The 27,154-nt window shown below is 38.4% G+C and overlaps 1 protein-coding gene across 4 annotated transcripts in view; it reads right to left on the bottom strand.

Moving 5' to 3' along the window:
- The window catches only part of vti1a (vesicle transport through interaction with t-SNAREs 1A), a 265,382-nt gene that overhangs the window by 219,522 nt on the left and 18,706 nt on the right, over positions 1-27,154 (bottom strand). For all 4 annotated transcript variants that reach the window (XM_052027223.1, XM_052027224.1, XM_052027221.1 and 1 more), the window contains exon 3: positions 22,865-22,975. In XM_052027223.1, coding sequence (XP_051883183.1) covers positions 22,865-22,975 — 111 coding nt within the window. The remainder of the gene's footprint in view (positions 1-22,864; positions 22,976-27,154) is intronic.

Consider the following 27,154-nt stretch of genomic DNA (forward strand, 5'->3'; position numbering starts at 1 on the left):
TAGCCAACTGTAGATGTTTCTAACTTTTTTTAGGTTCAAATCCTGAATAGGAATGATTCCAAAATGTTCATGTTGGGTTTTGAGGCCAACCTCTTCAAACCCGTTCAGAGCTCAATTCAGTGATGGTCCTTCACCTTAACATGTTAAAAATAATAGTTATTAAATTTTCCAAGGGAACTAAAACAAAAATAGCCACCCTACAAGTAGTCAGGACTCCAACCAATCCTGCTAAATTCTTCCTAGGAGCATAAGCATTGAAATATAAAACATGCATGGCTTGTAAAGAGTAAGAAAGTAAGTAGAAATTACCAGAAATAAGAAATATCAGATAGGTTCTTTGGTTAAATTGGCCTAAATCAAATTTAGTTCTGAATTTGGAACAACCTCAAATAAGCCTCTGTAGGTGTCTATTCTAACTAATGACACAAAGCAGAGGTGAACAAAGCAATAGTACTACAGAGGTGAATAAAGCAATTAACATTGTACACAGAACTTATCAGCATGGCTAAAGATTCTCAATCAGTAGAACGTGATAAAACTGGTAGAGCAATGGATTAAGATGGTGTTAGTGAATAAATTGTTTCCAGAAGAAAACACCACCAAATGAATCACTTACATCATAAAAAGAGTAATGGCAATGATGAAACTACTGGATTGTCAGAAAGATCCATTTGATTCATTAATATTCTTCAGAGAAGAAAATCATTTATCTTTACCTAATATGACCAATGTGTAATTCCAGACTGAAAATTTAGGAGGTTTACGTTTAACTGTCTCTAAAGTGACTTAGTACATCTTCACAAATGCATCTAACTACTTCATTAAAACACAGGAATAAAATTGGAAAGACCACCTGGAACTTACCCAAACACTGGATTTAGAGAACCGAGTCAACCCTGCAGAGTTTTCCCCATGGAAATCCAGGAAACTCTGCACAGAATAGTCAAACAGTAGACCAACAAAGTCACATTGATTAAAGCACGCTTGCAAACTCTTCCAACAGGAATTCTAAACATATCCTGGCAGAATCTACTCACAACATGGTGGCAAAAACATTTAAGAGGAAGTGGAATGTACGTCCTTAACATTGACTTTAACTATTAAATCAAAGGCATTGAGTCAGACACGAGAAAGGAAAACTCCTATTGACTACTATATGCTGCCTTCCCTCAGATCAATAAGTACTTCGGCATGTTGAACACCACCTTAAGAGGACCAAGGGGACATAGTGTACGCTGCTTAGGGGTCTTCCACCATCATCACTGTTCAAATCCTTGAAGAATATAGCTGCTGAACAGATTCTGCACTGGATGATGAGAGAAACAATACAAGGGATAAACATATTTGAAATCTTCTTTACGCATCTACCCATCACAGATGCATTATCCACAACAATACCTGTAGGGCTGACACTACACAGGATTAGTGGAGACAAAATCCCTTCTTCACATTGTCGACTCACTCTACCACCTTGCGTTCACTGCCACCATGTTAACTGGAATAGATTCAGCTGAAAACTGGGCAGTTATAAGATGCTTCGAGATATCAGCACCAGCAGAACTTCATTTCATCACATAGAACGTAGGAACAGGCCCTTCAGCACACCATGTCTGTTCCAACAATAATGCCAATCAAACTAATTCTATCTGCCTGCACATATTCCATACCTTTCTATTCCCTGCCTTTTCATGTGCCTGTCTAAATGACTCTTAAACATTGCTATCGTATTCTACCACCTCCCCTGGCAGCAGGTTCCAGACACCTACCATGCTTGATGTAAAAAAAACTTGCCTTGCTCATTTTCTTTAAACTCCCTCCCTCCCACCCCCATCTTAAACCTATGCCCTATAGTATATGACATTTACATGCTGAGAAAAAGACTTTATCCACCCTATCTATGCCTCTCATAATTTTATATCCCTCTATCAAGTCAACCCTCAGCCTCTGATGCTCCAGAGAAAGCAATTTCCTGCTCTGCCCAGGATCATAAGAAACTGCAGAGAGTTGTGGACACAGCCCAGCGTGTCACGGAAACCAGCCTCCCCTCTATGGACTCTGCCTTTACCTTTTGCTGCCTCGGTGAAGCAGCCAGCATAATCAAAGACCCCACCCACCCAGGTCATTCTCTCTTCTCTCCTCTCTCATCAGGTAGAAAATACAGGAGCCTGAGGGCACATACCACCAGGCTCAAGGACAGCTTCTATCCCACTGTGATAAGACTATTAAACGGTTCCCTTATACAATGAGATGGACTCTTGACCTCACAATCTACCTTGTTGTGACCTTGCACCTTATTGCACTGTATTTCCTCTGTAGCTGTGTCACTTTACTTTGTACTGTTATTGTTTTTACCTGTACTACCTCAATGTAACTGCACTGTGTAATGAATTGACCTGTACGATTGGTATGCAAGACAAGCTTTTCACTGTACCTCGGTACAAGTGACAATACTAAACCAATACCAATCCAAGTTTATCCAAACTCTTTATACTAATACACTCCAATCCAAGCAACGACCTGGTGAACGTCTACTGTACCCCGCCCAAAGTCTTCATATCCTTCCCACAGAGTGTGACAAGAACTACACACAATACTCCAAATGTGGCCTAACCAAAGTTTTACACAGCTGCAACATGACTTGCCAACTTTTACACTCAGTGTCCTGACAGATGAAGACAAGTGTATCATATGCCTTCTTTACAACCCTATCTACTTACATTGGCACTTTCAGGGAGCTGTTGACTTACACCCCAAGATCCCCGTGCACGTACATCAATGTTTCTAATGGTCCCGCCATTTGACTTTGTTCAGATTAAACTCCATCTGTCATTTCTCCACGCAAATTTCCCACAGATTTATATCCTGATGTATCCTTTGACAACCTTCACTGTCAATGACTCCTCCAATTCTTGTGTCATCTGCAAATTTACTAATCGGACCACCTGCATTTTCATCCAAATAATTTGTATATATTACAAATAACAGAGGTCCCAGCATTGATCCTTGCAGAACACCACCGGTCACAGACCTGCAGGCAGAGAAACACCCCTCTACCTCGGTCTTCTATGACCGAGCCAACTTTTTATCCAACTTACCAACTCACCATAGGTCCCATGTGATTTAATCTTCTGGGCCAACCTAGCATGAGGAACCTTGTCAAATGCTTTACTAAAGTCCATGTAGACAACATCCACTGCCCTATCTCAATCATCTTCATCCTCTCCTCAAAAAAAAACATCCAAATTTATGAATCAGGATCTCCCCCACACAAAGCCATGCTGACTATCTCCAATAAGTTTGTGCTTTTCCAAATGTGAGTAAATCTTGTCCCTAAGAATCTTCTCCAGTAATTTCCTTATCATTGATATAGGGCTCACTGGCCTAAAATTTCCTGGATTATCCCTGATGCCCTTCTAAACAAAGGAACAATATTGACTATTCTTTAGTCTTTTGGGTCCTTGCCTGTGGTTAACAAGGATATAAAGATCTCTTTCAAGGCCGCAGAAATCTCCTCCCTTAGTATCCTGGGCTAGATTCTATCAGGTGCTGACATGACACCCAACAAGGGATACACCCAACATGGATTAATGCATCCTTCTTTTAACCATTACCATCAAGTTAGGGGTTCAAACATGCCTCAGTAGGGAATGCAGAAGGGCTTGTCAACACTAGATGCACAAATTTTTTTTTAAATGGTCAACTTGATGAAGCTAACTGCAAGGGAACAGTGAAAGCAGCATGTCATAGATAGAATTTAAGTTGAGAATGCTAGTAAACACCTTAGAGGAAGAGAAGGAGCAAAATCCATAAATGTACCTATCTGCAATGGTACAGAGCCAAGTCAGTCCCAAAAACATGGCTGAAACCTTTGCAAGTACCTTCAACCAGGACAGTTTATTGGATAATCCATCAATGAGGACTCTGATGTCACAGATGTTAGTCCTTCAATCAATACAATTCATTCTAGCTGATGTCAAGACCAAGGCAAATGGGTACAGCAAATGCTATAGGCAATTGCTATCAGCAACCAGGAAGCAGTGGACTTTTGTTCACTGAACTTCTAATCTATCCAAGCTGTTCTAGTACTCATACAACACTATAATTTATTAAACAATGCAGAAAATTGCCCAGCTACGTCTATCCACAGGAAACAGCATAATCCAGTCTAATTTCAGTTCCCAGCCTTTTGCATCTTGTTAGAGGTCACGACAAAAGGTCCTCTTCTAAGTATTTTTTGAACACCATGACAGTTTCTGCCTCTCATCTTTTCAAGCTATTGGTTCCATAGCCCCACTATAGATTCTCAACTTCTCTTCAAACCTTCTAAAGAATTCCTAAAATCTATGTTCCTTTGTTACAGACATCTCTGCCAAAAGAAACAGATCTTACTAATCCATTCTATTTGGACCCCTCATAATTTCATGCATCTCAGATTGCTCTAATCCAAAAAAAAACTCCAGCTAATATCCTCCAGCCATAGCAATACCCTCATAATTCTCCTCCGAATCTTCTCTTGGGCTATCACATTTTCCTCTGAGGTGACCAAAGCTGTTAGCAGAACTTTATTGTAGTCTAACAAGTATTTCATACAGCTCCAACACAATTTCCCTACTTTCATATCCATTGTTATATTTTCTAAACTACATAGGACATAGAAGAGTACAGCACAGGAACAGGCCTTTTGGCCCACAATGTTGTGCTGAACTAATTAAACTAATGACACCCAATCCTTTCTGCCTGCATATGGTTCATATCCCTCCATTCTCTGCATATTCATGTGCCTATCTAAGAGCCTCTTACATGCCTCTATTGTATCTGCCTCCACCAATATACCTGGCAGCCCATTCCAGGCACCCACAACACTAAAATAAAATTGTCCCATACATATCCTTTTAACTTTCCCCCTCTCACTTTAAATGCATGCTCTTTGGTATTAGATATTTTGACTCTGGAAAAAAGATACTGGCTCTCTATCTATGCCTCTTCTAATTTGATATACTTCTATTGGATCCAAAACTTATTAGCAAAGTTGACCATTGCCAAATCGTTATTTTGCTGCCAAATATTAAAACCTAGACCATCAGCTCCTCAAATTACAGGGAAAACAACAAAGCTGTAAAGTTATACATGCCCTGAAAGTGGTCAGTCTTGTTTTCAATCAAAAATGGTGTAGCATTTTAAAACCATAGACATACATTCCCCACTGAAATATTATTTTATTACTAATTTAAATTGATAATGTTAAGCTTTTCATGAAAATAAAGTTAATATATGCAACTCTTCCTAAATTTAAAAGATGCACATGTAAGAAAGCATAGGAGAATGCAGGAGCACTTCCTACACACATAAAAACTGGTACATTTCTGCATCACACAGACCCCACATAAACATCAATGTGCAAAACTGAACTGGATTGTTTTCATTTAGATCAAAGAAATCCTAATCAAATCTGATACCCTCTACAAACAGGGCATCACCTAGAGAAGCTGTTCATTGCAGCTTGTAAAGTGCCATAATTGGTGGCTAGCAGCAAAAATTATTTATATAAAAAAAACAAATTTGTGAACACTCAATAAATCTCTTGCATATTCAAGAATGACAAAGAAAGCTACTAACTACCAGGATCCTACTAGTATTTGGAAAATAATTTTATCCTAACCTCAAATTATTTTAACCACAAATATTCTTAACCTGCATACAAATCCACAGTGAGTGTATAGAACAATTTTAAATTTTCCTGTCAAAGAAAATCACACTTCCCACCAGCTGGAAAACGTATGTTGCCCAAATATGAATAATTTTTACAGTAATTAATCTAATATGCATTTTTCACTAACAAGTTAAAATAGAAAGATTCAGTTTAAGGAACTGTTTAAATTAAACTTTTATTTACCCTGCCTTATTTAAAATATCTTCACATAATGTTCAATTCCAATTTTTCACAAATAATGTTTAATTGTATTAACACAACTAAAAAGTACATCTGTTAAATGTTAAAAACAACATCCTAAAGCAAAGTCAACTTTAATGATAAATATGAATTTGAATTAGTTTTCAGTTTCATTTTCACTGTAATTAATTTATAGAATGATCTATTCGGAGATTTTAGAACCCCTATAGTAAGACAATACTGTGACATCTCCTACAAGGATAAAAAGTGCAAGATCAATAAAGCACTCTGAATCATCTATTCTTCAATTCAAAAAGCATATACTGTCATAATTTATGCTTGTACAATCATACATTCATACAGATCAAGACAAGCAATACGAATTAAAATGTGTCCCTAACCCAAGTGCTTCACTCAATGCCATATGCATAGTAACTAGATGTCTGGAATCCAGCCAAGGTTCAGCTGCCAGCAAAAACTTTGTCACCTGCTTTGAACATCTGAAGTATGTTTACCCAATAGATTTCATTAAATTACATTTCCATTAGGAAGCATACAATGTTGATACTCGTCTCAAAGATAAAAGGAATGGCTAAGAGGCATGTCATTCGTCTTCCAGCTGATTGCAGTTTCTGGGCCAATCAAGAGAAACAGCCAGAACAATACTTGGTAAAGGCATATCCCCAAGAGCTGCAAGTTGGTACTGCAGTAACATTAAATGGCCTGTATAATTAAAACATGCATACTTTATGGAAAAAACAAATTAAAATGTTAACATGCTTGGAACTATAAGATTAATAGGTTTATTTTAAAATTTTAGATGAAATATTTTAACTTTTGTAATAAGAATTTAAACTATTTTCTTTTTGTTTTATTTTTAGTAATTGCTCAAAGATGTTTCAATACAATTGACAAATACTCTTCATTAGAACAATAAACTTTGCACCTATTTAAATTTTATAAATTATGAATACAAACAGAAAAAAGTTTCAAAATACCTGTTCCATGCTGAGAATGATGAATGTCATTGTAAAACACTTCTTGAATTTTATTGCTCAAAACGATAATGAAAAGCACCATAAAATAAAGTGAAGTACACGTAGGACTATACTTCTGTAGAGATGAGTTTGCCAGTATTAAGTTTCCAGGAGATATCCAGATATTGTTTCTCGTGACAGTTAACGAATAATCAGAAAACATTTCAACATAATGTACAAACATTTATTCCATTTAATGAATTTGATCTCAGGGGATCACCAACATTTTTCTTTAAACTGGGCTATTACTCAGATGCCGAACAGTGATCAAACAAGTTGGTTTGATTTTAATTGGTTCGATTCATCAGCAGTGGGATTACTACATTATGTGTGCTGCAGTTTACCACAAGTTGCACCATCCACCCTCTCTCCCCACTATCAATCAAGAATGTAAATTACATAAATGGTCACAGAAGAGAGCAGATTTATAAAATTTACATTTTTTCCATAGAGGCAATTCAGATTCTTTGGGATTATTTCATAATTATCAAAAGGTGAGATTTAGATAACTATGAAATAATCCTGATTTAGATACCTGCAGCAATTCTGTTTTGGATTACCACGCAATGTTACAATTCAGGAATATGGATTTACAATCATAATTCTTCAAATAATGGAATAGGTTTTCATTTTTAAATATCATCATAGATCGTTGTCGAACAGAGACTTTCTCTCATGGATACCAAGTAGGATTGGGTTTGTCAGGGGTGAAAATGTTGTTATTTTAAAATTGTACTGTTTGCATCCAAAACAGAAAAAATAAATGCAATATATAGCAATGAATCTGTGCATTGATCTTCTAAATGGCTATAGGGATTTAAATATATTATCACAAAATATTACAAATTATGACAGAATTAATAAGTAAATAATGCACCCCTTTTCTTAATCAATCATACCGCTACACCCTATATATGACAACGTAGGTGGCATTAAAAGCGCATCTGTGCATCTGCAAAATTCAGCTTCACCAAGCACAAGGCAAACATTAAACACTTCCTGGAATGCTTTTAGTAAGTGACCCTTAAGGTTGGTGCAATGGCCACCAAATGAAAGGCTATGCACTTCTCAAGATACCAATCATTCTCTAAATTCTTAAAACAGTATATTTGCTATAGTTAAATGAGTACATGCAGTTGTAAATGGGATTAGATTGCAAAGCATTATCAAGAGGACAGTTATGCCTAACCTTGCTATATGTCTACAATGATAGCCATTGCAAATGAGAAATGAGTACTCAAAAACTGATGTTTTCTTTTTATGGCATACTTAGTGACAGCTTTGTCCTTTATCGCACGAAAAAATACTAACAATAATGGTTAAATGCCATGTTGATTCAAATTTGACAAAAAACACTACTTTAAGATTGTGTCACTGTTACATAAAAGGTGAAGTACAAAATTTCCTTAATTTTTAATAATATCATTCATGTATTTAAATTGTAAATGAATGATCGAGCAATAAAATTATATTTTGCACAATATTGTAGACAACTAAAGTCTAAATGCAGGTCATAAGATCAGGTTACAACAAATTTGTAAATTTCAAGTGTCATCACAGCACATTGAATATTTTGGAAAAAAATTGTTTTCTTGCCTTACCTAACAAAATAAAGATTGCATAACTTCAAACACAGCAACAGAAAAATCAGCTAAAAAGTAACCATCAGTTTCAATCAGTATAGGAGTGTCTCAGAGACAAAAAAAACCTTGATTTTGTGAACAGTGATGAAGGCATAAATAGCAAGCCGTCCATTAACAAAGAGGGATTTTTATAGAATGCATTTCCTCCTTTTTGACATTGGCAGCTTTGCCGCATTAGTTCATGAGGATACCTGGCATCCAGCAACAATAATGTCAGCATGCTAGCTAAGCAGCCAACCAATGAAAAATTCTGAAGGACACAAAAGAAAGAAAACACAATTTTTTTTAAAGAAATAACATCAGCATTAAAATGTTTAGAACACATGAAGATCTGAACATACAAGAGATTAAGGGAGAAGATGAAATATTAAAAATATTTTAAAAAGTAATTTTAAAATCCATTCTAAATCAAAATCTTTGAGAGAATAATATATGCATAAATTTATTAATTTAAGAGCACAGCTTGCTAACCAGTAATTATGCCAACAACATTTTATTTACACTTCATACATCAAAGTGCAACTTCTACAGGACATTAAATGTCTTTGGTTAAAAGTGCCTCAGCCCCATGTCCCATTTGCGCAATAGAGTGCATATGCACATTGTACGCCACAGCCAACCTTCAATGGAAGAGAATTTCCGAACAAAGAATAGCATACAGGCTACTATATTGCTTTATTTCATACAACTGATGACAAATTCATATCATAGGTTCTCATTAGATCATCAATTTCCTTCGATTATGCTGGAGAAGACTACAAAGCACTGTTCTCTGTGGGGAGCAGAGGATCAGTGACTGCAATTTCTGGATTTCCACATTTAACTGTGCATGTGTTTTCTCCAGAATTTGCTGTCAGTTTCATGGTGTAATGGCAGTGAACACAGATAGCTCTGCCATCATTACAGCTACAAAACATGGGCGATAATCTTTATGACATGAAAATGAAGATTTTCATGGCAAATACAAAGGGATAACCTGTCACAATACAACTTTGGAAACATCAAATCACTAAAATGAAAAGTGTCAAATATTACCATTTATAATGTGCTATTAAATTTGACACTGTGGCACAAAAAAAAGATAAAGCTGATCCAAGAGCCTGGACAAAGCTTGGTCTACGTTTTTCTTCATATACACAGAAGAATACAGTGGCTGATAAGTAGCTTTAAAGTAGGGAATAAATGTAAAGAAGCAGAGACAAAGGTTGGGGGAAGGGAGCACTTTGGGCCTGACGACCCTGACAGGACGTAGGACCCTGACAACTGAAAGTACCAAGACAGATGGATGAAAATAATATACAGGGTGTCCGAATTGCAGTAAAAGAGCAATCAGATCATTATGTGGAGGTCACAGATACAGAAGAGGGCAAAACTACAGAGGGAATCCTAAGAATTTTAAAAGTAAAGCATCATCAGATATAGAACTATTTTGGATCAACAAATAGAGATAATGAGTGATATTCATGCGAGGGTGTGAATTGTGATGTAGATAGCAAAAGGTTTGGATGACAAAGATGGAAGGTGGAAAATGAGAAGCCACTCAGGAGAAAAAAGGTTATTCCTTTAGGCAACAAAGACATGGATGAGGATTTTAGCAGCAGGTAACTCAAGGTGGGGCAGGGTCAGTTGAATCTTTTTTAAAAAGGTGAAATTAAAATTACACAGCATGTTTTCATAGCAGGTTGGATTTGTTGTTGGGCTATTGCAGAAAAGCAGGTGACTTAACTTCCAGCATAATTTACCCAGAACAATCAAAGACATTTGACAAATGAAAATAAAAGCAGTTGTATAAGCTTTAATACAATTTAACATGATAAAGTTGAAATAACAGTCAAACAGCAGACACTTTATTAAGGAATTTAGGAAGGAGAAATAATTGTGTGGTGAAATGAGTTATTGTATTCTGGGATGCAAAACAAGAAACAGAAATATGCTTTTGGGAAAACAAACAGGAGATGTAAGACAACAAGCAGAATTCCTTTAAGATGCAGGTGTAGGGAATTAAAACCATAAAAGTAAGCCAGAAACGTTTAGAGTTTTAGAAATAAGAATGCACCAGTCTCAGTAGAGAGGCAATAGCAAGACAAGATAAGATTTCTTTATTGGTCATATCGAATATCGAAACATACAGTGAAATGCATCTTTTGTGTAGAATGTTCTGGGTGCAGCCCACAAGTGTCGGCACTCTTCTGGCGCCAACATAGCATGTCCACAGCTCCTAACCCGTACGTCTTTGGAATGTGGGAGGAAACCGGAGCACCCGGAGGAAACCCATGCAGACAAGGGGAGAATGTACAAACTCCTGACAGACAGCGGCCAGAATTGAACCCAGGTAGCTGGCGCTGTAATAGAGTTATGCTAACCGCTGCACTACCGTGCCCCCCCATCTATGCTACCACGCCACACAGTTAGGATAGTATGCTATCTACCCCACTGCAGACATGATATTAAAAATAGTCAATGTACAGCACAGATTCACCAGGATATTAACTTCAGGCGTGGCTGAGAATCAAGATGTGACGACAGAGAATGCCAAGATGATACTTAAAAGAGATTTTTATTTTAATAATGAAGCATTCAATAAGGAAAACAAGTTAGTCTGGATATCCATATCAGCAAACCTATTAGATGGCAGAGCTGGAGGCCGTCAGAGCTACCAAATTTAGTCAAAAGTTAGAATCAAGCAGCTATTAGAACCAACGGTTTTCTCCCAAAAATGGAGCAGAGGAGAGAGATTGAGGACTTTCTGTACATATAAACTTAAAATACACAATATTTTGCTTCAGAGTACTTGGGTCTGAGATAACTGGTAAATTGTACAAAGACGTGAAACATTGGAACATGCAGGACTAAGAAAATTTAGCTGTGGATTATTCTGAACTGCTCCAGAAAAGAGCATGCCCAGTCAAATCAGATTAAGAAGCTTCTTCTTGAGTGGCAAGCATTGTGATATATGCAACCTTGCTTAGTTGCATCAAGTCATCTGGAAAAAAAACTTCCTACTTCAAATTTCTGTGCACTATTAGAGGAATAAATGGTTCACCCTCTGGTGATCTAATTGGTTTTTAGTTCTATTAATCAAAGAATTAAAATGACACATATTGATCAGCTCCAGGCTCAGTGTAAAATATTATTTTTCTTGTGAAAAAGTTATGACAACATGTAAAATGAAACAGTATTAGCTCTTAAGATACTGACACCTGGCCTAAAAAGTCAGATTGTATACATCAATGTAAACCATACATATTAACTAATGCTGTCTTTAGTAAATTATATCATAGAATCATAGAAAAGTACAGCACAATACAGGCCCTTTGGCCCACAATGCTGTGCTGACCTTTAAACCTCACCTAAGACTATCTAACCCCTTTCTACCACATATCCCTCTATTTTAAATTCCTCCATATGCTTATCTAGCAATCTCTTGAATTTGACCAATGTACCTGCCTCCACCATCGCCCCAGGCAGCGCATTCCATGCCCCAACCACTCTCTGGGTAAAAAACCTTCCTCTGACATCTCCCTTGAACTTCCCACCCATTACTTTAAAGCCACGCCCTCTTGTATTAAGCATTGGTGCCCTGGGAAAGAGGTGCTGGCTGTCCACTCTATCTATTCCTCTTAACATTTTGTACACCTCTATCATGTCTGCTCTCATCCTCCTTCTCTCCAAAGAGTAAAACCCTAGCTCCCTTAGTCTATCCTCATAATGCACACTCTCTAAACCAGGCAGCATCCTGGTAAATCTCCTCTGCACCCTTTCCAACTCTTCCACATCCTTCCTATAATGAGGCGACCAGAACTGGACACAGTACTCTAAGTGTGGCCTAACCAGAGTTTTGTAGAGCTGCATCATTACCTCGCGGTTCTTAAACTCGATCCCACGACTTATGGGATGTTAGCATTCATAAGCTTTCTTAACTACCCTATCCACCCGTGAGGCAACTTTCAGGTATCTGTGGATGTGAACCCCCAGATCCCTCTGCTCCTCCACACTACCCAGAATCCTGCCATTCACTTTGTACTCTGCCTTGGGGGTTTGTCCTTCCAAAGTGTACCACCTCACACTTCTCCGGATTGAATTCCATCTGCCACTTCTCAGACCAGCTCTGCATCCTATCAATGTCCCTCTGCAATCTTCAACAATCCTCCACGCGATCCACAACACCACCAACCTTTGTGTCATCTGCAAACTTGCCAACCCACCCTTGTATCCCCTCATCTAAGTCATTTATAAAAATCACGAAAAGCAGAGGTCCCAGAACCAATCCTTGTGGGACACTGCTAGTCACAGCCCTCCAATCTGAATGCACTCCCTCCACCACAACCCTCTGCTTTCTACAAGCAAGCCAATTCTGAATCCACATGGCCAGGCTTCGCTGGATCCCATACCCTCTGACCTTCTGAAGAAGCCTACCATGTGGAACCTTGTCAAATGCCTTACTAAAATCCATGTAGACCACATCTACTGCACTACCCTCATCAATCTGCGTGGTCACCTCCTCAAAGAACACTATCACGCTTGTGAGACACGATCTGCCCTTCACAAAGCCATGCTGGCTGTCCCCAATCAGACCGTGATTCTCTAAATGCTCATAGATCCTATCTCTAAGAATCCTTTCCAACAGCTTGCCCACCACAGACGCAAGGCTCACTGGTCTATAGTTCCCTGGACTATCCCTACTACCTTTTTTGAATAAGGGGACATTTGCCATCCTCCATTCCTCCGGTACCATTCCCGTGGACAACGAGGACTCAAAGATCCTAGCCAACGGTTCAGCAATCTCCTCCCTTGCCTCTCGGAGCAGCCTGGGGACTATTCCATCAGGCCCTGGGGACATATCTGTCCTAATATTTTCTAACAGCTCCAACACATCCGTTCTCTTGATATCCACATGCTCTAGAACATTAACCTTACCAACACTGTCCTCAGCATCATCGAGGCCCCTCTCCTTGGTGAACACTGAAGAGAAGTATTCATTGAGGACCTCACCCACTTCCACAGCTTCCAGGCACCTTTGTCTCTAATCGGTCCTACCTTTACTCTCGTCTACGTTAATAGTTTGTGAATTTAACATTGATTTATAATCAAATTACCAATTAGAATGCTTCAGTTAAGGTATGGGTCTAAATTATGTCAGACCCTACAATATATTTAATCTCAAATTCATAAAGCTTGATTTGGTTTACCACAATCTTAATTAAAACCAACCATCAATTATTTAACTTGAGAATGGTATCGATGAAAATATAAATGCTACTTTAATGTAAAAGGTATATTTACATAGGAAAATAATTTGTAAGAAGTCAGGTTCCAAGAATTTCTATTAAGGCCAAGAAATGATCACCTGTCTACAAATCCATAAAATAACCTATTTTAAAATGCATTAAGTTGGTACAAGGAAAGAAAACAAGTTGTAAATAATATTATACAAGTTAACAAATATCCTTAAATCCCTTCCATTGCACCACAATTAAACTACACTAAGCTTCATACACCATGAGTTATAAAGGAAGCAGCATAATAGTCTCGTATGATAAATTTTAAAACAGAACTAAAAACAAGCAAAATCAAGAGATTCAGGTGATATAAAGTGGTTCAGCTGCATGATTCAATATAGTCATTTGCACTGACATTGAAGAAATAATGTGTTATTAGTTTAAATTCATCCTAGAGAATGAGTTGTTGAATGTTTTCAAATCCCAATCATTAGTGGAAGAGTCCTAATTCTAGATAACATTGGTATGTTTAAGCGTTATCAGCTCTGTTACAATAGTAATCTCACATAAATCACTCCCACTTTATAATGATTTTTATAGATTTCCAAAAACAATGCTGTAAAATAGCTACTGTAGTTTCACATAAACCCATGCACCCAATTGGTAAATACACTTTGTATGATAAATAGCCACAGCAGGTTCACTGATAATCGCTTAGAATGGCATCTAAAATACCAGGCATTCAAATTCCCACCAACCTTTGATGCACATCAAAAACATCAATTTCACCAAGTTGTTGACATGCATTAGTTTATGCTGTGGCTTCACCCAGAAAGCAGAGTATCACTCGTCACCATCACAAGCAGCATTTTTAATGAAAGGGCCATAAAGATGTCAACTCCTCAATCAAATTCTTCTATATTTCCGACATGGTTCAATTTATTACTCTCCCTCCAACATTGTGACATACCTTGGCATATCGAACACACTTTCATTAATTGGATCTCATTGTGCCTGGCAGTGAACAGTATTCAAATTTCATTGATACCTACCATTTCATAATTTAGAAAATCAACATGAGGTTAGAATCACTTGCAAGAAAAATCATCTTAGTGTTTCCATGTCATCTCTCTTCAGATAAAATATAGCACATGTTTGAAGAACTAAAACTAGCTTTTCAAAATGTTTAATAACTTATAGTCAAAATAACATTTTTATTGAAATAACTGACTAAAGGATAGTTTGCTGTGAATGACAGCAGTTACAGATAATCATAATGTTGTTCATGGATAGATGTTAAAAGAGTTACTGTAAATACAATTAAACATTTAAGAGAAATTAGGAGGTACAATTTCAATGAGTTTGAGAATTAACAAACACTTTGCAGCATCTTGAGTGACGCAAGTTCTTTTAAAATCAATAATGCTTGTACAGCTACGAGTTTTTTTTTAGCTGAAAGAAGATCCTGCCATCCGAGTCTGTGCAGTCTGGAAGAATGCTTTACATTAGCTACTATTAAGACCACAGTTAATGTTTACAAACATACAAAAAAAAGTGAGAAGAGAATTTCTATGTAAACTCTAAATGAACATATATTTGAAATGAAAGAAAGGTGGTCAAAGGGAGACAAAGGGAGTCAGCATTTGCTACCCATTATTGATTGCTATTATGGCTATTGATCATACAAAATGTATTGTTAATCCTTAAAATCTAAAAGAGTGCTCCAATGGAAGTCCAATTATGTTAGTTATACCCCCTTTCCTTCCCACACAAGTACGAGAGAAGCAACATCTATCATGAAGCTCTTCCCTTCAAACCATCCTGGACCCTAAGGATTCAGATGAAACAACAGCAGCACTTCAGGAATGACCACAAGCTTCCAGTCACCCGTCACTTTAATTCTCCAATACAGAATTTTTAAAAAATGTCTAAAGGAGCTCTAAATGGTGAAAGCTGTATATTCCTAATTAAGAGATGAAAGTCTGTACCTCAAACTTGTGACGAGTTTCATTGTCCAGAAAGTTAAGGATGGCATAGTCAGAGCACTATCATCACTTTCCACTGTGAGATTGCACTATCATCCTATTCAATGCCTCCTGATCCTTTATAGATGTTGCCTTTTTCAGTTTCTTCCCCTTCCCATTTCCACCACTGTACTTCATCAAAAATTGATTTGTTTCTTAAGATTTTCTAGCTTTAATGAAAGCTCTGAGATTTAACAACCTCTCTATCCAAAGATATTCTTTGACTTGCTGAGGAATTCCAGCATTTTTCTTTTCTATTCATATTTTTCACATCGAGAGCAGAGCATTCTGTTTTTATGTTAATCTTAGGTGCACTGCCACATCTCTTCCAGGAATACTCACCTCGAAGAAGTTGTGCTCTTCTCTACTGTAGAACTTTTTTTTGCTTCCTACTTTGCTCATCTTCATTGGTTTCAGTTTCCTTCTAGGCTTTGACCAGGTTTTCACTTACAGTCACCTTTAAAGCTACATCTTTTTTCCTCAGCAGCAATCACTATCTCAGACATAAATCAACCGAAATAGCTTTACATCTACCCATGGTTACAGATCTCCCCAGCACTGCTCTCACCTCACGCTGTGATCCAATGCAGCATGACATATATGATCTCATCCTTTCAACTCAGTAGTACTGACTTGCTCAGTATGGCCTAGGTCCATTTTCAATATATCATTTAGCCTCATCCAGAATTTTAACTTAAAATTTTTCCTTCTGTCAGGTTTAAAAGATCACAAGCTTTGACAACTCTTTGATCCCAATACCCCTTTAGATCTTTCTTCCCCTTCACTTTCCTGACCCCATTCCTCATATCCATTTTTCCATGAGTTTTCACTATTCCTTGACACCCACCACCCCTCTTTAACCCCAAGTAAATAACCCTTTCTCAGGATAAGCTTATTTCATCCCCTTACACCACACACATCTATGCCTTGAGTTTAAATCACCTGTCTAATCAGATCTTTTCTCCAATCTTCAAAATTCTCCTTCCACCCAAATACATCTATTTGGCTCTTTCCTCCTCTAGGCCTTTGGACCACCATGCTGGCAGTTTACACTGGCCATCTCAATTTTTCTTCTCCACTCATTTCATCTAACCTACATGCCTCTGAACTTCCAATACTCCTTTTTCTTACATCTAACCCAAACAATGTTTACAAATCTTCTTACAAAGACACTTACTGTTTCATGTCAGTGACCCTTAACTAGTGACTCAAATCATAACCATCTTCGCCGAAAGATGGCTGTGAGTGCAGATGATCAATCATTTCAACCCCAGGACACTTCTGAAGTGTTCCTCAAGAGGGTGTCCAAGAAACAACCATCTTCACTTACTTCAACACTGGCCTTCTGTCCACCAGAGATCAAAAGTGGGATCGTTCACCATTGATTGCAAGAGTCTAGTTCAATTAGCAACTCTTCAGATAATGAAGTAAACCAGGCCTGGATGCTAGAAACCCAAGAAAATGTTTAGGGATGGGCTGATAAGTGGTGCACAGTGCCAAACCATGATCACCTCCAACAACAAAGTCCACCACATCTCATTGGTGGTTAACAGTGTCACTGCCACTAAAACCCTCAACGTTCATATCCTAAAGGTCACTTTTGACAAGACATTTAACTGAATCAGTTAATTAAATATTGTAGTCACAAGAACAGGTTAGAGGCCACGATCTGTACAAATCAGATGAGCACTGGAGTACTGTTCACTATCCTGGATGAATACAGTTCAAACATTACTCAACCAGGTTAATGTCACCTAGCACAAAAGCTTGCTTAGCATCCTATCCACCACTTTAAACATTTACTTCCTCCATAACAAGCATGGCTACAGTATGTAGAGGTTACAGAATCCACTTCAACAACTCGCCAAAGCTTCTTGAACAGCATCTCCATTTCACAAATCATCCTGGCCATACTTTTGCCCTTGCAGGATCCAAATCCTTGACTTTCCTACCTAACAGCACTATGGTAGTACCTTCACCACATGAATTGCAACAGTTCAAGAAACTTGAGCACAATCACCTTATCTCGAACAATTAAAAGATGGGCAATAAATGTTTTCATTACCAGTGACTGGCATTTTCCACGAATTAAATAATTCAATTTCTTTACATTTTTATCTGTTTAAGCAATTACACTAACATGAAGCTTTGGCATTTTAGCAAATGATTGAGAAAGAGTTCTTGCACATCTAAAAATCAATAAAAGCAGCACTGAAATTACTCACAAAACAGAATGCATCATTTATTTTTCTCTTCACTGCACTGGTTCTCCAGAACTTAAAACGTTCTTCACAGACTTTTATGGAGAGTTTGAATCATTGTTTACCAATTTATTCCAAATAACAGACCTCATTTAATTCTTTTACTTAATGTGCCAGCCACAATTCTCTGCTGGCAAACAAAGTTTAGCAGCAAATGTAGTAGTATAACCAGGATATGTCAAAGCTTGACAACAACTTTGCACGTCGTAGAACCACAAACACTTCACCAAAATTAAAACAAGTAAAAGTAAATAGAAACTGAAGATCTGTAATAACAGACCAAGAAAAATTTTGTTTTGTTTTGGTATAGAATGAATATATTTTAACATTATGAATATTGTCTTAATGAACTCAACATTATACAAAAGCTCCCCAAAGTTCTGTCAGTATTAAAGATATGGTTATGGTTTCAAAAGCCCATGACTCTTAGTAGTTTATATTATTAATATTTTAAAATATTAACAATGAGTACTATCCGTACATCATTGACATGCTTGGAATCAAAAGCAATCCTCCCTCACTAATCAATTCTTTCAGTATGAAAATGTGGATCTCTGGCAAACAATACAAAATACAACTTACAAAAACCCTTATTCTGGCTCAGTTAATTGCAAAGATGGAAAAAGGATATAATAAGGAAAAAGTTCATCGTGATGACACAAACTAGAAGAAGTTAGACAGCATGAGCTGAAGATAACAGTAAAGACATGGCTTCAGACATGGCTTCAAACACACCCTCAATATTTCTTGACCAAATGGAAGAGAAAGGTGAAAAATATGGGCAAGTACACCTATTTGAAGTCCTAAGATTCAGTTTGGTTCATCAACATGGCAAGCCTGGTGGATCAAAAGCAGCAAGTAAATTTATTGACTTATTTACCAATAAATCCTGTTTTGGAGCCTCTGGTCTCATCAGACTCTATGAATTGAGATTCATATATAATAACAAAATAATAGCAGATTTGGTATATGGCGGATACAGCTCAGTCTCTCACGAAAACCAGCCTCCCATCTATGGACTCTCTCTACGCTTCCCGCTGCCTTGGGAAAGTAGCCAACATAAAAGACCCATCCCACCCCAGTGATTCTCTCTTCTCCCCCTTTCCACGGGGCAGAAAATACAAAAGCTTGAAAACACACACCACCAGGCTCATGGACAGCTTCTGTGCCACCGTTATAAGACTCTTGACTGGACCTCGTGTGATAAAGATGAACTCTCAACTTCACAATCTACCTCATTTTGGCCCTTGCACCTTATTGTCTACCTGCACTTTCTCTGTAACTGTAATACTATATTCTGCATTCCGTTATTGCTTTATCCTTTGTACTACCTCAATGTACTTATGTTTTGAAATGATCTGTATGGATAGAATGCAAAAATAAGTTTTTCACTGCATCTCAGTACATGCGACAATAATAGACAAATTACCAACATGACAAGACTTTATTGTGCACATTCATGGAACCCACAAAGAAAAAGTTTGGGCACAATAACTAGATTTATGCTAATTGTCACTGCGATCCCCTCAAGAAAAAGCATGAATAGATGTCAGGAGAGTACAGAGAGTTGAATAACTTACTAGCATTCACTATCTGGATCCAAAGGACCCATCTTTTACACATAAACAGATAGCAGGGAAGGGTCATTTCTGTGACTGCATCCCAGTATGTCTTTATGGCAGGAGGAGGAAATAGCATTTGAAGATGAAAAAGTGTGATTTCTGCAGTAATTAAAAAGGCAGAAAACACTGCCATCTAGCGGTAACATCACTATCATTCACAACCAGCTTTCAAAACCTAAAATTCAAGCAAAAGCAATTTCATTGCTGCCAGCACATTCGAAAAATACATGCATTCAAAAAGCTATCCAATTCTTTCCCCAAATTTTGGTTGGAATGGTATGGAAGATACTAGATCCCAGTTATGCCATAAAATACGTTAGTAGATCACCCAGAGAAGTGTCATTCGCATCTCAGAACAAGCAGACACAGTCAGCATTGACAGTCTGTTACAACTGACAAACGCAATACTACAAATATCACTTGACAAAACTAACCGATGATGTGCTTTTTAAAACTTCATTCTTGATTCTGTTTTCCAACTGGGTACAATAAATTAACCTTCATCTTAGCACCAATATTTCACTATGAAATAGGACAGAAAAGGTGTCCTATACAATATGCATACCATTAAACCCTCCTCATCCAGCACCCTTCCTGCTCCACCAGAGAAACAACTAACTATGAAATTGCGCTGCAGTACAGGAAACATTTGTCTAAACAGTTTTAATTTTAGAAATGTTTATAGCAGCAAATCTCAATTAAAAAGGGTTAAAGTAAATTTTAGGGAATACATACTGCTGAAAAATTGCAAAATAAAACTAATAAATGTGTTCTAACCCTGGCTGCGTTTTACAGGACTTTTTGAAAATTGTACTAATAGTTTTATGGGCAGAAGTCCCTCAAAAAAAGTTTAAAGAACAACCGTTTAAAGATTTATTTTTCAATAATTCCGCTAAACTATTCACAACTTTTTAAACACATTATTAAATACACATAGATGTTAATAACCTGTTGAGTTGTTAAACAAAATTACAAATAGAGGGCACATCAGATGTATTGTATCACAATTACACCCATTCTAAAATAAATACTACATTCATAAGAAAATGAATGCTGGAAGATGACTCTATTACCAAAATGTTGAAAATCTGAAATAAGGTAATGAAACAAAAAAGTTCCTGAGCCAAATATATACATATATATTTATACTAAATTTAAAGTGAGCATTATAGAAAACTGAGGTAAATTACCCGATGGTTTGTCAAACCAGGAAATGATCCAGGTCATAAGGTCTAAAAAACTAATAAAGCATTAGCTTTGATTGAAGTAATGCAGATTCTACAAAACTCCTCCTAAACAATTTTAGACAAGAAACTTGTTCTTCCCACCTTGTAGCACAGAGCTATTAACATATGGTTCACTGTAGCCACTGTCGCTAATATCCTTGTAATGGAGTAACACTAACGCCATCTCACGTGATAGCCAATCTAGATTGAACAAACGCACTCAAAAAGAACCCCTACAAAGGTTCACAAGGGTACTGAGCTTGGCAGCAATCTTCCCAGTAAACTGGACCCTTCAAAGAAAGACACCAAGCAAAAGATAATCTGTCACCATCCTTACAACACATGGCAGCTTTCTGGTCTCCTTTCCTACCAAGCCCAGATGCAGCGGCCACCAGTGTTGTTGCTTCTAATTCAAGTGTTAAAGATTCAAACTTAACCATGGTTATACTGTCTTTTAAATTGCTTTATAAACAAGAAATGAGGAATAACAAACGATGTACTGGAGGAACTCAGCAGGTCACACAGCATCTGTGGAAGGAAAGAAGTTGTTGACGTTTTGGGTCGAAACCCTGCATCAGGTATTTCTTTCCTCCCACAGATGCTGCGTGACCCGCTGAGTTCCTCCAGCACATTGTTTGTTGCTCCATATTCCAGCATCTGCAGTCTCTTGTGTCTTCAAGAAATGAGGACTTCCTATTACCCATTTGTTCAGGTTAATCAAGGAAATCTGTATATGTTGCTATTTGATATTGCAACAAAATCAGAAGAGCGAATATATGCCAGCTTCACATAATGGATATGAAACATACATACGGTGTAATTCAACCAATGAAAATCATGTGGTGTTAATAAAATCTGTCACTTTATTATTATTTCTGCAATCCCAATATAGTGAGTGGATACTGATATACTGTATTTTTATTTAGAAAAACTGCAGTGTGGTACTTCCAGCCCCTTTGACATTACGGACCAAAGATTGCTAACGTCTGGATAAGAGTGAAAAGCTTCCCATGTATGAAAGCATGATAACTGTCCACAGTGTTTTCATCAAAATTCTTCCATTTGCCCCTTTTATTTCCTTTCATCTGAAAATGCCAATTTGTATTTTTTTTAAAAAGAGGACCCTGCAATCTTCCAGAATCTCATGCAAGTACTAACCTTCCCTGTACAAATCCAAGTGTCATGAGGAGTCAGATTGTTGTACTGTAGAGGGGATAAACCGCCAAGACTAATCTTGCTCTTGCCCATCTTTCTGGTTTTACAGCAGTGGTTATTGGATAAGAGTCCGGAGTAGAAATATTAGTTGATTGTTCCCCTTGCATGACCAAGGTATAGAGGTTAACTTAGCATGACAAAATCCTGCAACACAGTAGGAGGGTATTCATCTTGCCATGTCTTTGCAAGAGCTATCCAATTAGTTCTACTCTCCTACTTTTTCCTCAATCTTGTACACTTTCCTTGTTAAATACACATCCAATGTCCTTGTGAAACAGATTATTGAATCTGCTTCCACCGCTGTTTAAGATAATGAACCAAAATTCAATGCACAAAGAATATTTTCTTCTGGTTCTTCTGCTTCTCTTCTTCCTCTAAAGTCATGGTCAGCATAGTCAATGAAGAGAGAAAAAATATAACTTGTGACTTTCTAGACTGCCTGGCTCAGGACATCAACAGTTTGTTTACTAACTCAGCCATGATGGAAGCAACATGGTCTCTGTAGCAAACAACAAATGCAGCAAAACATTTGTACATTAATATCTATTGAAAAACAAGGTTTTTAGTGAGATTAACAACTAGAGCATTACCAGTTTAGCAATAATTACATACCCTAAAGTAAAATTGAGATCATTCAAATACATCAAGAGGTTTCATGTACTTTACCAATAATGTTTGTGACATTTGTGCAGATTTTATTCTCCACAAGTATTAGAAATTAACTTACAAAGTCCTTATCAAGCTTTGCCAGTTCCTGCTTGTAACTCTTCATTCGGGTGCTGAACAGGCCACGGCTCTGCAGTGGTATCTCGCGTACCTCAAGATCCATTTGTTCAAGCTGTTAACAAAGTTAAAATAAATAAAAAAAGGAAAACAATATTGCTGTAAGACCAGTTTTAAGCAAAAAAGTGTCAAATTTTTCAGCTATAACAATAACAGTTTACTAATCATCTATCCCCTTTATTCTATAAATGTACAAAGTTTAAAAAAAAGTAACTTCCATTGCATAGATTCTTAGTTATATATAGCATGGAAAAAGGTCTTTTGGCCCAACTCGTCCATGCTGACCAAGATACCTGTCTTAGCTAGTCTCATTTACCTACATTTGGCCCATGTCCCTCCGAACCTTTCCTATCCACATACCTGTCTTTTAAACGTTGTAATTGTACCCACCTCTACCACTTCATCTGCCAGCTCGTTCCATATCCCCACCACAGAAAAACTTGCCCCACAGATTCCCTTTAAATCCTTCCTTTCTCTTCTTAAACCTATGCCTTCTAGTTTTAGACTTCCCTACACTGGGGAAAAAGACTGACTGCCGACCCTATCTATGCCCCTTGTGTTTTATAAACCTCTCTAAAGCTCACCTCTTAGCCTCCTTCGCTCCAGGGAAAACAGTCCCAGCCTGTCCAATCTCTTCTTGTAACACACTTCTTCCAATTCAGGCAACATCCTTGTGAATATTTCCTGCAACCTCTCCAGCTTAATCAGACCCTTCCCTTCGTCAGCATGGCAACCGGAACTGCATGTAATACTCCAAGTGCAGTCTAACCAACATTTCATATAACTGTTACACAATGTCCCAACACAACCTGGACTGTTCAGAAATCTGATGAGAGAGGAAGAAGCTGTTCCTGAAACGTTGAGTGTAGGTGTTCAGGCTCCTGTACCTCCTCCCCGATGGTAGTAACGTGAAGAGGGCATGTCCCGGGTGGTGAGGATCCTTAATGATGGATGCCGCCTTCTTGAGGCGCCGCCTCTTGAAGATGTCCTCAATGGCGGGGAGGGTTGCGCCCATGATGGAGCTGGCTGAATCTACAACCCTCTGCACCCTCTTGCGATCCTGCGCATTGGAACCTCCATACCAGGCAGTGATGCAACCAGTCAGAATGCTCTCCACCATACAACTGTCTTTGGCGACATATCAAATCTCCTCAAACTCCTAATGAAGTAGAGCCGCTGATGTGCCTTCTTCATGTGTGGGGCAATGTGTTGGGCCCAAGATAGATCCTCTGAGATGCTGACGCCCAGGAACTTGAAGTTGCTCATCCTTTCCACTGTGACCCCTCGATGAGGACTGGTGTGTGTTCTCCTGACTTCGCCTTTCTGAAGTCCACAATCAAATCCTTGATCTTGCTGCCATTGAGTGCAAGGTTGTTGTTTTGACAAACCAATTTTGGTTCATCTGCACATTTACTAATCATGCCAACTACATTCTCATCCAAATCATTAATATATATGACAAACAACAGGGAACTGAGCACCAATCCCATGGGACACCACTGGTCACAGGCCTCCAATCTGAAAAGCAACTCTCCATTACCACCCTCTGCCTCATATCACCAAGCCAATTTTGTATCCAATTGTGACAATCTGCTAGAGGAACTCAGCAGGTCGAGCAGCATCAATGGGAGGAAAGGAATTGTCGACGTTTCAGGTCGAAACGCTTGGCCAGCTCACCCTGGATACCATGTGTTCCAACCTTCTGGACCAGTCTACCATGTGGTACCTTCTTCAAACACCTTGCTAAAGTTCAAGTAGACAACTCTTATCACTCTGCCCTTGTCAATCCTCTTGAACAGCTCTGCAGTTAAAGCTTGATCACCTCTGCAATTAAAGAAAATATCACAACGCTTGTCCAGTGAGATTACAAGAATGGCATTGTTGTGATCTGGCAAATTGATCTCTATCTCGCAAAAGCCAGACATCAACTCTCAGAACCTCCTTGTACCTCCCTTTAGATCATGACCCTACCATTGAGCATCAGGCCAGCACCACCCAGACAATCATGGACTTCACTTCCTCAGGAGATCTTCCCTCCACAGCTTCCAGTCTTATAGTGTCCCAATCCCACAGAGCCCGCTTCAACCTCCTGCCCAAAATCCACAAGCAGACCCATTGGTTCAGCCTGTTCTTTCGCCACCAAACTTATTTTCTTCTTACCTTGACTCTATCCTTTCTCCTCTGGTCCAAATCCTTCCCACTTATATCTGCGACACTTCTGATGCCCTCCACCATTCTGACCATTTCCAACAATCCCAACTGTTGGAAGATTAGCTAGCTAATAACATCCATTACAAGCTTACTAACTCCCACAGCTACCTCAACTACTCTTCATCCCACTCTGCCTCCTGTAAGGACTCTATTCCATTCTCTCAGTTCTTCCTTCTCTGTCATATTTGCTCTGATGATGAGACTTCCCATAAAGGTGCCTCCGAAATGTCTTCTTTCTTTCTGAACTGTAGCTTCCCTTCTACCATTGTTAACAAAGCCCTTGACTGCATCTGATCCAATTCCTGCACCTCTTCTCTCAACTTCTCTCCTCTGGGACAGAACAAGGATAGAGTTCCCCTAGTCCTCACCTTCCAACCCACAAGCTTCCACATTCAAAAGATCATTCTCTACAATTCCTGCCATCTTCGAAGAGATTCCACTACCAGACACAACTTCCCCCCACCTCCCTTTTCAGCACTTTGCAAGGACTGTTCCATTTGTGACTCCCTGGTCCACTCTTCCATTCCCACCAACCATCCCCCTTCTTATGGCACTTGGCCTTACAACCGCAGGTAATGCAACATTTCTCCCTTCATCCCTCCCCTTTCTACCACCCAGGGATCCAAAAAATCTTTCTGGGTGAAGCAGTGATTCACTTGCACTTCTTCCAGTCTAGTGTACTACATTTGGTGTTCACAATATGTTCCTTTACATTGGTGAAATCAAACACAAATTGGGTGATCCTGCATCAGGACCACCTAGGTTCAACCCACAGAGGCAACCACGAGCTTCCCATTGCCTGCCACTTTAATTCCACATCCTAATCCTACTCGGACTCATTGGTCTCTGTTGTATCACTCCTACTCTGACCTACTGTCAACAGTGAGGCCCAAGACAAGTTTCAGGAATAGCACATCATTTTCCACATGGGTACGTTGCAGCCTTCTGGACTCAATATCGAATTCTATAACTTCAGGTAACTTAATTTCTTGATCTGTATCATTCATCCATCTCTAATGGTAGCTTCCCCCCACCCCACCCCGCCTCTCTGGGTGTGGAGGAGATGCCCAGCATAACCTGCTGGTCTTGTCCTCCTGCTCTGCATTTTGCAACTTGCATACTCTTTTCTCTTGGTTCTTTTGTCTATGTTCTCACCCTCCAACTGCTCTCTTCACTCACTGACCAAATAATCTTGTTTACAGCTTATTTTTTTAACCCATTCAGAGATAACCCCTGCCCCACCCTCCCTGTAGCTTTAGGAGCTTCTTTGTCCTTTTTTTCCACTTCTGAAGCAGCATCTTGGACGTGACACATTGACTCTGTTTCTCTTTCCACAGATGTGGCCTGACCTGCTGAGTATTTCCAGCATTTTCTGTTTTTACTTTACATTTCCACCACCTTTTGTTTTGATTTTGAGACTACAACTCAAAATGCCTCAAGTCAAAAGTATCCGATTTAAACAACAAATCATAAGGGCATTTTAATTCCTTAATTCAAATTAATGAACATGTGTGTTTAAAGAACATCTTCACACTATTAGTGTGATGTAAATAATAATATAAATAAGAATATAAAATGTGCTATAGTTGCACATGCTACAATAAATCTCATTTTATGACACAACAGTACAAATACAAGACCAGGAAGATAGAACAGTACAGCAATGGATAGGCCATTCGGCCCACAACCTTGTGCCAATTTATACTAAATGTCCTCTTCCTGTGCATCATCCATATCCCTCCATATTCATGTGTCTATCTAAAAGCCTCCTAAGCTCCACCAAACTGCCTGCTTCCACTGCTACCCCTGGTAACCCATTCCAGGCACTTACCACTCTCTGCGTAAAAAACTTTCCTCTCACATGGCCTTTAAACTTCCCCCACTCCAGCCTTAAAAGCATGTCCTCTGGTATTTGACATTTCTGTCCTGGGGAAAAGATTCTGACTGTCTACCCTATCTATGCATCTCATAATTTAAAAAATCTCTATCAGGTCTTCCCTCAACCTCCGACACTCTAGGGAGA

This window comes from Pristis pectinata, chromosome 12 (genome assembly GCF_009764475.1).
Source record: "Pristis pectinata isolate sPriPec2 chromosome 12, sPriPec2.1.pri, whole genome shotgun sequence".
Classification (NCBI taxonomy): Eukaryota; Metazoa; Chordata; class Chondrichthyes; order Rhinopristiformes; family Pristidae; genus Pristis; species Pristis pectinata.